This window comes from Rhinopithecus bieti, unplaced genomic scaffold (assembly GCF_001698545.2).
Source record: "Rhinopithecus bieti isolate Rb0 unplaced genomic scaffold, ASM169854v2 scaffold_2654, whole genome shotgun sequence".
Taxonomy (NCBI): Eukaryota; Metazoa; Chordata; class Mammalia; order Primates; family Cercopithecidae; genus Rhinopithecus; species Rhinopithecus bieti.
The window spans coordinates 2,976,493-2,991,472 of NW_016804048.1; the positions used below are offsets into that span (position 1 = coordinate 2,976,493).

Genomic DNA, 14,980 nt, shown 5'->3' on the forward strand with positions numbered 1-14,980 from the left:
AAAAAAAAAAAAAAAAAAATAGCATACAGTTAAGGAGGAAAAAATACATAACCATCTGCATAGATAAAGAAAAGGCATTAAATAAATATTAATATTCATTCATTTAAAAATATTTTGTAGAGATGGGATCTCACTATGTTGCTCAGGCTGGTCTTGAACTCCTGGCTTCAAACAACCCTCCCACCTCAGACTCCCAAAGTGCTGGGATTACAGGCATGAGCTACCACGCCCAGTCATACCATTCTTATTTGTTAAAGCCACTCAATAAAATTAAAATTGACCTAAGCATGCAAGTAACATCTTAATGGGGCTAGAGGCTCTCTCACTAAAGACAGGAACAAGACAAGCAGGCCTACTTCCCCACTGCTGTTTAACAAGGTCAGAAGGCATTAGACAAGAGAAAGTATGCAGAGGCAATTAGAACTGGAAAGAAAGAAGTAAAATTGTCTCTGTTTAAAGATGACATAATTATATATCTGGAAACCCCAAAATAATTAATAAGAAAATTACTATACCCAATGAGAGAATTCAGTAAAGTAGTGGGTTATAATATCAGCATTCAAAAATTAATAGCCTTTATCTACACAAAAAAAGATAGAAGATATGAGAAGGCTTATTTTAAAAGGCAAGAAATAATACATGATAAAGTTATAAGACTACAAGAACACATGACATAAACTATAAGAACTGTTCAAAAACCTATATAAGGAAAATTATGAAACACTCCTGAAAACACAAAAGTAGAGGCTGGAACACATGGAAAGACAGTGTTTTTGGATAGGAGACTTCAACGTCATAAAGATATTAATCCTCCCTAAGTTAACGTATAAGTTAAATGCAACCCCAATGAAAACACCATCAGTCTTTTTCTGCATCTAGATAAACTGATTATCAAGTTCATTTGGAAGAATAAGCAAGAATAACCAGGAAATCTCTAAAACACACACACACACACACACACCAAAAAAAGCAATGAAGGGAGGTTGGGCCTACCAAGATATTAAAACACATGACAAAGCCTCTGAGATTTATAAAGTGTGGTATTGGCACATGAAAAGGCAGGCAGACCACGGGAACAGAAAAGGAAATCCGGAAACTCATCTAAACGCATGTGAAAATTTAGTCTATGACAGAGATATCCTGTCAAGTCAATGAAGGAAAGATGGATTTTTAAATAACCGGTTTTAGAGCCATATGGAGAATGATAAAATTGTGTTCTTTTCTCATTTTCTCACACCATACACCTGGACGAAGTCCAAATGACTCAGAGATTCAAATGTAAAAAACGAAACCATATAAATACTAAAGGAAAACATGAGCCAATTGCTCTAAAATCTAGGAGTGGGGAAAACCTTTCCCAACAATGACTCAAAATTCAGAAGCAATAAAGGAATGATGGGTAAATTCAGCAACGTCAAAAGTGTTTCTGTAGTTGGGTGCGGTGGCTCGTGCCTGCAGTCCCAGCTACTCAGGAGGCTGAGGTGGGAGGATCGCTTGAGCCTAAAAGTTCAAGACCAGCCTGGGAAAAATGACAAGATCCCATCTCTAAAATAAAAATAATAACAACTTAGCCAGGCGTGGTGGTGCACACCTGTAGTCCCAGCAACTCAGGAGGCTGAGGTGGGAGGATCGCTTGAGCCCAGGAGGTGGAGGCTGCAATGAGGCATGGTCACATCACCACACTCCTGCCTGGGCAACACAGCAAGACCTCATATATATATAATAATTTTTTTTTTTTTTTTCTTTCTTTTCTTTTTTTTTCTTTGAGACAGAGTCTTGCTCTGTTTCCCAGGGCTGGAGTGCAGTAGGTGCGTGGGTCTCAGCTCACTGGCAAGCCCGCCTCCCAGGTTTCACGCCATTCTCCTGCCTGCAGCCTCCCAGAGTAGCTGGGACTACAGGTGGCCCGCCGACCACGCCTGGCAAACATTTTCTTGTTATTTTAGTAGAGATGGGGTTTCACTGTGTTAGCCAGGCATTGGGTCTCGATCTCCCTGACCTCGTGGATCCTGCCCACCTCGAGCTCCAAAGTGCTGGATTATAGCGTGACCGGCGCAACCTCATCTTTAAAAAAAAAAAAATGTTTCTATGGCAGGAATAAAACACGAGCAAGATAAAAGAGAAGTTACAAACTGGAAAGGTGTTTGCAACTTATAAAATAGATAAAGGGTTACTCTATATATTATGTATTCATGATAAGGGACTTCAAAAATTGAGACGTAAAAGACCAGCTATCTTAGAGGGAAAGTAGTCAAGAAATGTGAACAGTTCAGAGGAAAAATGCAAATAGTCCCTAGAAGAAAAATTCAAATAGTCCTTAAATATAAAGAAAAAAGAATGCTCAACCTAACATTTAATCTTAAATGCAAATGACAACTATGCCCAGATTGGACTTCTCGCCTATCAGATTGAGAACCACCTGAGCTTGTCAGCGCGCACTGCTGGCAGAACTGTGGGGAATCAGGCCCTCGTAGATTGTGGGTGGGATACGAAATAGTTCAAACCCTGTCAAGGGGAGTTTGATGACATCTGGCACAATTTCATGTACATTTACACTTTGATCCAGCAACCTCACTTCTAGGAACCTCATCCCAAAGATACACTGGCAAAAATATGAAAAAAAATGTACCTGTGAGCTGCTCATTACTGCACCTTTAATAACAGTAAAAGATTGAAAACAACCCAAACTTTCATCAGTGGAAGCCTAGTTAACTGAGTCATGGTGGATCCACATAATGGAACGCTATGCAGCTGTGAAAAACTAGAGTATCTCTATATGAAATAATCTTCAGTAATGGAAAAAATATGAATGATATCTCCGCTGTTTATCTAGAAAGAGGAAAGACAAATATATTTTCATAATTACTGTCACAAATGTACATATAAACGTACATGCATACATGTATGTACACATACACACACATACTTTTCAGTGGCACAGGGAACCAAGAGTCAGGTTACCTACAGGAAGACTAAAGGAACAAGGAGACGGATACAGAGACAGACTCCCCTGAATAGGCCTTCTGCATATTGACTTTGGAACTATGTAAATGCTTTATCGAATCATAAAACAAAATTAAATTTTAAAAAGTAACTTGTAGTAATGGAAAGCAAATAAAACAAATAAACCTAGCTATATATCAGGTTCATTAAATAATCGAACATATGGGAATTCTTTCAAGGGGCTTTAGAATTGTAAACACTAAATAAATAAAATGTTAAGCAGTGCTCAGTAATCACATTGCTAGAAATAGTATTGACATTGTTATTCTGAATAGGGAGAGCAAATCGTATTATATTAATGTCGTTAAGAACCAAGATCTTCAGCAAAAGAGAAAAGAGATATGCAAATTTCAAAAATCAAAGAAGTTAAGATTAGATGGAATGCTAAATGTGAATTTGAAATATCAATTTGAACTCACGATGTAGTTTCTCTTAAAGAAATTAATGGATATCCTAGCTCTCTCCCCTGAAAGGACCCACTGCAGTGAGTGGCCCAGCCCTAGACTTTGGACTTTCAATGTTAGTCCTCATTAAAACGAGCCCATGCTCCTAGAAGAAAAGTCTGATTCTAGGACAGAGGCAGGAAATATACACAATGAACCTGGAACATCTTGTCACACGAGGAAGCAAGAAGTTACCAAAGACAAATGATATTGTGCCCAAAGGACCCCAGAGCCAGCCGGAGGAGGCCCTCACTGGCCAAAGGTAGATGAAGTAATTATAATTATAGCAGGAGCTGGCTGTGGAAGCACCGCTGTAATTCCAGCCTCGTGGGAGGTTAAGGCAAGAGGATCGTTTGAGCCCAGGAGTTCAAGGCCAGCCTGGCAACATAGTGAGATCCTGTCTTTAATTAAAAATAATAATAATAACTGCAATGAATTAAAACATATGAAATATGTTAAAATCCTTGGGTTCATAATGATCCTGGAAAAAAACCTCATTGGCCATCTTTGGAAGATTGTTAGGAAAACAACTCATTATTCTAAAACCCAACAAAGAAACACAAAGAATAAATTATTTATCCTGCCTCTTCTATAAAAATTGTACTTCAGGATAACTAAATATTGATGAGGAGAAGTTTTCCTTATACAGGTATTTCAGGTAAAATAAAATAAGAAACAAAAGAATACATGTATTTTCATGCCCTAATCAATCAGACAGTGTGTGCCTCTTGTGAAGAACAGTCTGGTAAAAACAAACCCGAACCCGGTTAGGGCCTGAGGTCTCACAGCCAGTTGACAGGAAACGCAGGGGACACAGAGCAGTCTGAAGAGCACCCCAGGGTGGCCATCCGCCAAGGCCAGAACCGGAGAACCCCACAGGCAAGCGCCCTTTATCGCTCTGTTTGTTCCACAAATCAATTGCAAGGAAAAGAAAAGGGGAGAGGGAGAGTGGAGAGAGAAAGGGAATCAGGTTAAAAGAGGCCAAAGATGATTGCTAATGGTTATGGGGTTTCTTTCTGGGGTGATGAAAATGTTCTGAAATTCACAGTGCTGATGGTCGCACAACTCGGTGAATACATTAAAAACTACTGAATCACACGCTTTTAGGTGGGTGAATTGGATGGTATTTGAATGATATCTCAATAAAGACAGAGAAAGACAGACAACTAAGAGATACCAGTTGCCATGCATGAACCTTAGGCAGATTCTGATTCAGCCAAACTTAAAAGTAATTCATGAGGCGACTGGATTATCTGATGATATGAATGAATCATCAGGTTTTTTTTAAGGTGTAAGAATGGCATCAACGTTTTTTAAAAAAATTATTTGTATTTTGATGGTATAAATTAAAATATTTGCCCATGAAATATCTGGGATTTGCTTCAAAATAATCTAGTGGAGGGACTGGAGGAGGCAGTGGCTGAATTGAGACCAGCCCCTGGCTGGTGATTGTTGAAGCCAGGTTCTGGGTAGTGAGACCCATTAGCGCATTCTCTCTGCTTTTGAACAGAGAATTGAATCAGGAAGCTTTAGGGATAACCAGGAGCTTAGGACCTGTTCCCAAAGAGTCTCACTCAGAGGTCTGCTGCAGGGCTCTGTGAGGCTGGAGTCCTATGACCCCGTGCACACCCTGTACAAGGCCCCTGGCTACAGCATGGGAGTGGGTGGGGGAGACCCTTTCCCTCAGTGACTTTCCAGACCATAGACACTGCAGGGTCTATCCATGAGGGAGACCCCCACAGTCCAGCCTCTGAGTCTGGCAGTGCTTCAGGATTGCCTACTTTGTATGCTCACTATAGCACACACCCGTGGACATGGAGAGGAACTAGGTAATAGCTTCCAGTCGACTGTGCCAAAGACAAGAACATCACCTGGGTTAAAAGTGATGACTTCCCACCCTGGTCAAAGTATTGTGGCTTTGAAACCGGGAGGGAGGTTTGTGACACCAACAAGCTCATGGGTCTGTCTTCTTTCCAGTCTCAACAGCAAGGTTATGAGGTTCACTGGGACTTCTCCTGGGTGGGTGTGGACAGTGCCTGCTCCCCCTCCCGTCACATTTCCGTAATAAGGGAAGTATGTGGAGGGCTATAAGACCAGGAGGTGCCAGCTATGTGCTGGGCATGAGAAGCCCCTGTTCCTTAGGTCCCAGGACAGAATCTCCCTTCCAAGTTCCGTCTTCTAGATCTAACTCCCCAAAAGCCAGGAGAACAAATTAGGAGCTAGATCTGCCAGGGCAGAGAGGCAGAGGCCCAGGGCTCCACTTCATAGGCAGATGCTGCCCGGAAGCCGGGCCTGACACCTGATGTGCACCATGGATGCCAGCAGGGTGCACGTCCTGGCCCCTTTCCCAGGAACCCAGCCTTCCTGGAAAGTCTCCCTTGAGCCAGGCTGGGCAGGAGCAAGGAGAGGCCCCCAAACCCCTGCAGGTCTCCCCCAAGCTATTGCCACAGCCCCATGGTGACCACTCCCACTCTGTCTGCCACACAGAGAGGCTGAGCAGGTGGTGGACATGGCCTTCCTGGGCACCCGGGCTGGACTCCTGAGAAGCAGCTTGTTTGTGGGCTCCGAGAAGGTCTCCGACAGGTGGGTTGGGCCGGCCACCCTGGGAGGCCAATCCCTACAGGGCAGAGAGGGGCAGAGCCCCACGGTGTGTTCCTGGGCTGTGGGTGGACTGGCACGGGATCTCCAGCATGCTGGACCCCTGGGAGCCCAGGAGGGCAGAAGGATTGGGATTGACAGATTGGGATGGTGGGAAAAGCAGCCCTTCCCTGAAGGCTCACACCTCCTGGTGGTGGTGTCCCTAGGAGACGATGGAGGCTGGACCAGTCAGGGAGAGAGACTTTGAAGTTGAGGGTGGGTCAGAGAATCCACCATAGGAATCTCTAAGGGAGAAAGCCGAAATTGCTTTCCTCTCTGGGCTGGTCTCTGTGTGACAGGCTGAATCTTCTGGCTGGTGTCTCTTTTCCCCACCCCTAAGGGGAGAGGAGGTGCTGCTGGGGCCCTGTGGTAGGTGGAGCGCTCACCCCACAGAGCCTTCATGAACCACCCACTCCCACGTTGGTGTGGCAGAGTTGTGGTTTCTTACTCTACCTGGCAGGAATCCAGGCCCAACTCCCTGTAGGCCATGGAAGGCTCAGGCCTCCACACCAGGAATGTTCAACTGGGGGTGATTTTGTGACATTCAGCAATGTCTGCAGACACTTTTGCTTGTCACACTGTGGGAGGCAGAGAGCATCCTACTGCCATCTAGTGGGTGGAGGCCAGGGATGCCGCTAAACATCCTACGAGGCCAGGGCAGCCCCCGCAGCAATCGCCTGCACAAAATGTCACCAGTGCCGAGGCTGAGAAACCCTGCTCTAAGCCAAGGCCGGGTTCTGGGGGAATCAGGGGCTGGCCCACCCGGGTGCTCAAAGGAGGATGGGAGCCCAGAGGAGGGGTCCGGGGGCGAGCAGTGCCACCTGCCGCTTCGCAACCCAGGAGGCTCCAACAGGTGAGGACCTTCACGCACCGGGAGAGCAGCCCAGGGCCCCTGAGCCGAACTGACCCTACTCTCCTCGCCTCCCACCCGCCAGCTGCTCCTCTTGCTAAGCACACCCAGCCACGGAGCGCCATCTTTGAGCTTCTTCCAGGACTCTGTGACAAATCCACACTTGCTAAGCAAAGCTGAGGCTTTCTAGGAAAACAAATTAAGTTGCTCTTCCCTTTCCCTCCCTCCTCCCTCCCCTCCTCCCCCCACCCATCTCTGCGGAGGTGGAGAGAAAAGAGCACCACTGCCTCCCTGACCCTTCCCTCGCCCCCTCTCAGAGGCTTCTAAGACTGGAAGCAGGAGATTCGAGGCAGACAGACCTTCCCAGTGCCTTTGCCTCCTGCGACCACTCCCGGGGGCTCCCTTCACCTAGACTTGAGGTGAATGGCAGCCCAGGAACTGTGTCACAAGGCAGGTTGCTTCTGGTACATGTGAGCCAGTCACTCTCAGAACCAAATCTCAGTTATCCACCTTGTGGATTATCCACAGCAATGTGTCTGCTCCCCACCCCCACCCCGCTTCTCCCTGCCTCCCACTCTGCTTCTGGCCAAACACTCCCTTCTGTGGGCTGCTGTGTGTTCAGGGAATGCAAAACCATAATTAGCAAGGTAAAGCTGCTCGAAAAAAGGAAACTCATCATGCATGCAAAAGCCTAGAGGCAATCCTCTTGAAGGAACCGTTTGGGGGGTTGATGCCCTCCTATTAGTGCAGTGACAGAGCTGACTCTGCAGCTTCCTCCCTCAGACGTGCCAATGAGCCAGACAAGAAGAAATTAAGCTCTATCCAAAAGAAAGAAACGCTGCAGGCAAAAGAGTTTACATAAAAATGGAAAGTATTTCCTCATTATGCAGACCCTATACCTCTTCTAGCTGCTAGTCAGATGCAACATCATTTTGTTTCTGGAAAAGGCCAGAATTGCTGGGAAACATTGTCTGGGGCAGTGCTAATTTAGGGGCTACAATCACTCTCCTAGCCCAGCCAAGATGACCTCGTATGAGAACAAGAAAGAGGGACGACTGTGTTCACAGATTTGGGGAGAGGTACCACATCTTCCTCCTTGCAGGAAGTTCCTGACGCCTGAAGACGAGGCCAGTGTGTTCACCCTGGACAGCTTCCCACTGTGGTACCGCCAGGCCTCAGAGCATCCTGCTGGCAGCTTCGTCTTCAACCTCCGCTGGGCAGAAGGACCAGGTAACCCACGGCCCTGTGCTCCTGGGGCTGGGCCAGTCTCAGGCCAGTCTCATCGCTCCTCCTGCTGTGCTCTTAGTGGGAAATGGGAACGAGATATGGAATAGAATGTCCAGGCCACCAGGGTTCCCCTCCTGCCTTCCCTCCTGCCATGCATGGTGACTGAAGAAAGCTCACTGGCGCCTTCCCACACCACAGGTCCGGCGCTGAAGGTGGGCCTGATCTTTTCATTTCCTAGCCAGCCATCAAAGCTGGCATTTAAAAATCCAGCACGGGATTCTAGCCCCGACTCCACATATGAGATCCGAAGAGTCGATCTCTAAGATTCTTCTATTTATCCTGCATGTCTGTGAAAGTTTCATCAGCTACCCAGATGGGTGGTTTCATTAGGGGCTGCAGTACTCACCAAGTCACTGGGGCTGCCCTGCTCTTCCCAAACAGAAAGAAAGCGGCCAGTCCCCAGTTACTCAGGACCACCCAGAACAGCCTCAGGGAACTCCCAGTCTGCTCCACAAGCCCCTCTCAGCTCAAGAGAGAGGCTGTGCCGGGCAGGTGGCAGGGAGGGTGGGGTATGAGGCAGTCGCAAAATCCCTGCAAGACCAGGGGCCAGGAAGACTCTCAGAGTTGATGGGCACCCAACTGCCAGCCAGCCCCAGCCCCCATTCTGGAAAACAACCAAAATAGGAAAAATTAAGTGACTCTAACAGAGCGCCAGAAAAATCGCCAAATGTTTAGACCTGAAGAGGCTTCAGTGTCTGCATAGCCTGGTGCTCCTGATTTATACTCAAAGCGACTGTGGCCCAGGGAACTTCGGGGGCTTGTCCAGGGGGTCCCAGAGTGCAGGGCACAGCCAGCCCTCCAGCAGGTGAGTGCTGGGGCGGATGATCCCATTCCAGCACGTGGATCCAGGGGCCTGGAGGGTGTGCAGAGGCAGGGGGGCTGAGCCCCAGGAGGGGTGCAGGAGGATGGAGACTTCTGAAAGGAGAGCCAGGGCTGGGGTCACTCAGAACTTCCCCTTTAGTGTGCCCTTCCGCCAGAGGCCTTCCACCACCACTTTGCCAAAACCATCCTCAAGCGTCATGATGGAGAGATGCCCTGGAGCTGATGGCTGGGGAGGCCCAGGATCCCAGGGGTCCTCCTGGGACAAGGACAGGGAAGGCAAACGGTAGGGAGGAGCTCCAGCCCTGCCCCCTCCAGAATTCCGCCTTCCTCACCTGGTGCTATGCTCCCCCTCCTGTCTGTGCCGGTTCCCTCTACACACGTGCCAACAACTACGATGCTTCACAAAACATTTTTCCACGTGTTTTTCATTTAATCTATACAACCCCATGAGATAAGTGCTGTCGTCATCCCTCAATACAAGGAGAACTTGAGGCTCAGAGAGGTTCTGTGACTTGCCCAGGGTCACACAGCAAGGGAGCCACAGAGCCAGGCACTGCCCTAATCAAAGCCCAGGCCCCCGTTACCATACTGAAGGTAAGGAAAGAGGGAGGGGGAGTTTTTATTGCCAACTCAAGTCGAGCAGGAAGGCTCTGGAAGCAAAGGGGAGACCCCTTCTTCCCACACCGTCCACCCCAAGGCTGAAAGAGGCAGCTCATCCTCCATGGCCACGCCCTCGATAGCAGCACAGTGGGCTCCCCAGGGAGGGCACCCACAGGCCCCTGGAGAGGTTCTGTAGTGAGGCCCCGGGCCCTGATAACAGGTCGCCTCCTGCCCACATCCACCAGGACTGAGCTGCTGGCTGCTGGGGAGCTTTATGTGGCGATGAGGTGGGAGGGTGGGTGGGTGAGAAGCTGAGCCACGAGGAGAAAAGAGGGAAGCTGGAGCCCAAAAAGGGGGCCTGGTGAGGAGGGAGGCGGAGCCCACTTCCTCTCCACAGCCCGCTCACCTGCTCAGCGCATGCACACGCTTAGACACGTGGCCACCTCTGCACACTCCCTTCCACCCCAAGAGGAGGAAAACAACTGCGTTTCAATGGGGAAAAGAGGAGCAGCTGCCTCCAGGGTGGGGGGGAGCTCCCGTCTCTCTAGGCTGGCATGGCTGCCTTTTGCCAGGGCCTGGTGGGCTAAGTCCTGCCCACATGGAGCTGCATGGCACAGTCACTGGCCTAGAAACCTGTCCGCACACAGCAGCGCCTCAGCGATATGCCCACAGCCCACCTCTCTCTGGCCCCTGCCCCCTCCTGCACTTGGTGCCCTGATCATTCCCCTCAGGTGCTGGGCCGGGTCGCCACGGCGAGCCAGGCACTGAAATCCCTGATGTCCGCCGAGACTGCATCGTTAGGGTCTCCACATCCTCACATCAGTGTTTCCTACAAGCCTCTGCTGGCTGGGCTACAAATGCAATAGAAAGTCTGTCCCAGAAAATGGGCAGTGGGACCCAGAGAATACTGTCAGGGCCGCCACATCACTACCTCCGAGATGTCTCTAGACGCAAGGTGGGGAATTGTGGGCCCTTCGACATCATGGGCAAATTTCTAGAATCAAGGACAACCTTACGTATTGGAAGTTCCTGGAATCAGACTGCAGTTTTAGGTTTCTTGAGATATCTGATGACCGCAGGTGTGATGGGTCATCTTGGCCACGTGGCAGATGTGAGAAGCGAAGCTGGTGGTGAAGTCCCAGGACAACTGACACTGTTGTAATAATTGCCGCACAAGAATCCCGTTGCTTCGTGCAACATTTGACATCAAGACATTCTAACAAAATATGATAGCACATCAGAAAATGTTTGCCCCTTTCTCAGAAGTTTAATCTGCATCTCACCTGCAGACAAGAGTGCTTTGAAATTCAAGTCCGGGGTCAGGGACTGATGAGAATAAAGAAGCCTGGGGTCCTGCAGTAGCCAGCCCCAGTCAGAGCCAGAAAGCTCTGCTTCAATGTGGAGATGAAACTGCCCTCTAAACTGTGCACCTATGGTGGCCTGATTGTTCCAGAAGAAGTGGAGAGAGCAATGCAAGGCAAGCCCTGTGGCCTTCAGGAGCCTCAGGGCTTGCCTTGAGTTGCTGCAGAGAGTCTCAGAAGTGGAGCGTCAGCTGTGAAGCAAGTGAAAGACCCAGAGAGTGGCTGTGCGTGGAGGGTCCGTCGCCTCGCTGCCCAGGCCCACACAGTGGCTCAGCTGTGGCATCTTCCTGAATGGGACTGACTGTCGGCATCCTCTCTGACTCATGCAGACTTACAGAGAGCAATCCAGGATCACCCACCACCCAGTGCTGAAATGCAGCCTATCCTTCCTTCCATTGGAAGGGATCACTGGGCGAGACATGGGTGTTGTGGGCAAGATGCATGCTGCAGCCGACAGACAGGCAGAAACCCCGGTGTCATAGGGACACTGCAGCCCCGCACTGTTCTGGTGGCCAGAGGCCACGTATGTGTCTGTCCAAGACCCGTGCTGGGGCACGACCATCACAGCAGCTACTTCTCCAAACACGACCCCTGTCCCCACCCTCACCTCAAGTCTTCCAAGGATGTCTTCGCCTGCTTTTATTCCCGTCTCCTATTCCAAGAAAGCGGTAGCGCTCCACCTGCCCCAGCCACAGCTCTTCCCCAGTGACTGAGTTGTCTTTGTTTCCCCAGAAAGTACGGGTGAGCCCACGGTGGTGACGGCAAGCACAGCTGTGGCGGTGACCGTGGACAAGAAGACAGCCATTGCTGCAGGTAGGAGCTGCCCTTGTGGCGCCAAGGCCGGGAAGCTGGGGTCAGTGTCAAAAGCAAGGCATAGATCACAGCAGGAGGCCCCGCACGTGGCCAGGGCCACAGTCCTGCCGGTGAAATGTGGGATGGGCGGAAGTGCACCCTTCCTAAGCCGTTTCATTTGTAAAACGATAAAACTTTAGATGTAAAAGTATTCATGAAGTAAGCAAAGTGAAGCCCAGAGAGGCTAGAGATCTGCACGGCCACCTCGGACAGAGACTGCCGCCCAGCACCCCCGCCACCCCCGCCCACTGCCTCTTCCATACAATATGTTTACTCTATGCAAGCTTCTCTTGAGAAACACTTCCTGCGGGTTAATAGAGCATTACTGAGGCATTCTGTAGCTGAAAGGAAGGCTGGCAGGCAGAGCTGTTTTATTCTAGGCCTTTTATCAATCATCGTCATCATCATAAAGCTAACCAGTCATCATCATCATCATAGAGCTAATATTTACTAAGTATTTACAGTGTGGTAACTTCTTGAAAGCTTTGCTATTGAATAGATGACCTGAAGACCAGCAGCACTGAAATTGCCTGGGCCTCTGTTAGAAACACACAGTCTCGGGTTCCAGCCCATGTCTATTCAACCAGCGTGCACTTCACTGAGGTTCCTACTGATTTGCCTAAACATTAAAGCTTGAGAAAGCTCTTTTGCAATATTAACTTATTTAACCTTTATGAATATTTTAGAGTGTAGGTATCATTGTCAGTGCCTGTGTTATAAATGAGGAGCATAGGCTCAGAACGTTTGGCTCAAAGCGCCCCAGCCAGCGGGGATCAGATGCCATAATCCAGTCCAGACCGGTCTCTTCCCCAAAGTGTTATTCCACCGAGAGGTCTTGCCTCTTTACATAGCAAACAATGGATGCTGATTCCTGTGTCATCCGCTTGCGTGCTCCATCTCCTATTGCCTTGGGGTCTCATATCCTGCTTAAGAGGGAAGTGGGACTGTGACTCGAACCCCTAAGGCATGAGCTCAGTATGTATGTTCAGCATGTGCCAGACACTGTGGAAACTGCCTCCCATGCAGTCCTTGGGGTGACCCAGCGAAGGGGATGGTTTGGGCTCTATTTTACAGCTGAGGAAACGGAGACCCAGAAAAATTACCTGCCCGAAGTCCCATAGCTAGTAATGAATGAGGCTGGGACTTGAATGCAGACCGCCTCTTGTTGGAACCCAGGTTCACTGCCCCGTGCTGCAGTTTGCCATGGCTTATGTGATGAGAGCAACTGTGACCCTCACAAGCTTCTCCTGACTTTCAGTTTCTTAGTGCCGCAGAGTCCTTGGTGTCTCTGCCTGTCTGAGAAAGATCAGGTCCCTGCAATGAAGCCCTCCTTACCCTTGTTTTAGCTTCAGTATCTGGAACCCAGCTGTGTTCTGAAACATTGGGTGATCCAACAGGCACTCGAACTCGGCCGTACTGGCTCCATGAACGCAGCTGTCAGGCACCTGCCTTGTAACTGAGGCCCTGGCCAGGGGAGGACTCTCGCAGCAGGATGGGGACAGAGCAGACAGGGTCAGGGCAAAGGGGATGGAAGGAGCTGGCTGGGCTCTGTCTTCCTGCCTCAGGGCACCAGGGCCACTCTGAGTTGGGGTCCTGGGCTGTGTGCCACTCTGGGATAAGTGATGGGGGGAGAACGGCTCCGTCTGACATTGCCGAATCGTCACAGGTAGAAACCCCCGTGTCACTGGTCGTCTGCGATGCAGCCACCTGCAGCCCTTGGAAGGGATTTGTGCCCTCCCAGTTGCCGTGCTTCCCTGGGCCCAGGGCACACTAAACCCAGACGTGATTTCCAGGCCAAACTTTGACCCTGAAATCGTCTCCCTACAGACTGTTCTGTGCTCCCAGCCAAGCCAGTGCCTGTGCTGCTCCCACGTGAAGGGGGCCTTCTCAGCTCCTGTACACCTGGAGGTCTAGGAAAGACAGTGGACAGGAGGTCAGGCTGCTGGCTGTGCTTTCCTGCACTCTCCAATTATTTGATAGCATTTTTAACTCAGAGCTGAATAAGAGCCGAGAGGGGTTGCCATAGAAACAGTGTCCCAGTGCCTCCAGTTTAACTCACTGCAGACAATCGCTCTGACACTCTGGAGTGCGTGAATGCCAGAGGAAAAGAAATGGGGTGCTGGAGACCTGATACTTCAATTACGATTTTTCTTTTGATCTCCTTCTGTCACTTCCTCTCCCTGGCCTGTGGCTCAGCCTCCCTGATCCTGGGGCCAGCTGGAGCCTGTTGCTGAAGGAGGGGTGGGTGGTGAGTTTGCTGTCCCTGGAAACGGCTGGCACTGTGAGTGTGTGAGCGCCAGGCCTGCCGAGTGTGGTGTCTGTGGTGGGGGCTGTGTAGTGACGATTGTGCACCGAGCTCGAGGGGAAGTTAGGAGACGGGCACTCAGCCCAGCCACGGGGGCAGCGGCGGGCTGCACGTCACTGCCGTGTCTCACGCCACCGGCTCACACAGAAGGGCAGCAGACCAGGAGGGATCGTGTTCATCCCTAAGCAGGCGGTTTATAGACAGCTACTGCAAAATTTCCAGAGATCTAACTTTTGGATCAGGATCTGTTTTCAATTCTCCATGTCCTCCACGCCCTAGGCAAGGCATGAGGTCAAGCCCCAGGACGGAGGGGCTGTAATGGGCAAGGTTTGTCCGGCAGACGGGCGTTCTTCCAGAACGACTTGCAATGTACACAAGCCCTGCACAGAGGCCCTTCCTGCCGGCCAGGGCTGCAAGAGGTCTCCCCTCCTGAGAGGTTGGCCTCGGTACGGGCCCAGCCTTCAGACCTTTGAGGGCTTCTGTCTGGGAACCATGACATTTGAATTACACACATATGCATGACCGAGACCTGTGCCAGGCAGGCCTGGGAGGGGCCCCGTTCCTGCTTCTGCAGTGGGGCTCGGGAAGACTTGTCTTGGGCCCTGCTGTAATTATTAGGGCTATAGGAGAGCAACATTTTATCACTGCCTGGGGAAGGCGGACACCCTGGCTCTGCCGTGGAGTGGAGCTGAACTCCCGGGGGACCCCGATGGTTCACTTCACTCCAGGGTTTGCTCCTGGCTTGCTGGGTTGTTATCCAAAGGAAGATCCTAGGAAGGAGAAAATTCCACCTCGGCCTCTGAAGACTAATGAACCATATAGC

At 50.0% G+C, this 14,980-nt stretch overlaps 1 protein-coding gene across 1 annotated transcript in view; it reads left to right on the top strand.

The window, feature by feature from the left end:
* The window catches only part of CACNA2D4 (calcium voltage-gated channel auxiliary subunit alpha2delta 4), a 135,166-nt gene that overhangs the window by 75,588 nt on the left and 44,598 nt on the right, over positions 1-14,980 (top strand). The window contains exons 24-27 of the mRNA XM_017862418.1: positions 4,954-5,129; positions 5,931-6,026; positions 8,033-8,160; positions 11,733-11,813. Coding sequence (XP_017717907.1) covers positions 4,954-5,129; positions 5,931-6,026; positions 8,033-8,160; positions 11,733-11,813 — 481 coding nt within the window. The remainder of the gene's footprint in view (positions 1-4,953; positions 5,130-5,930; positions 6,027-8,032; positions 8,161-11,732; positions 11,814-14,980) is intronic.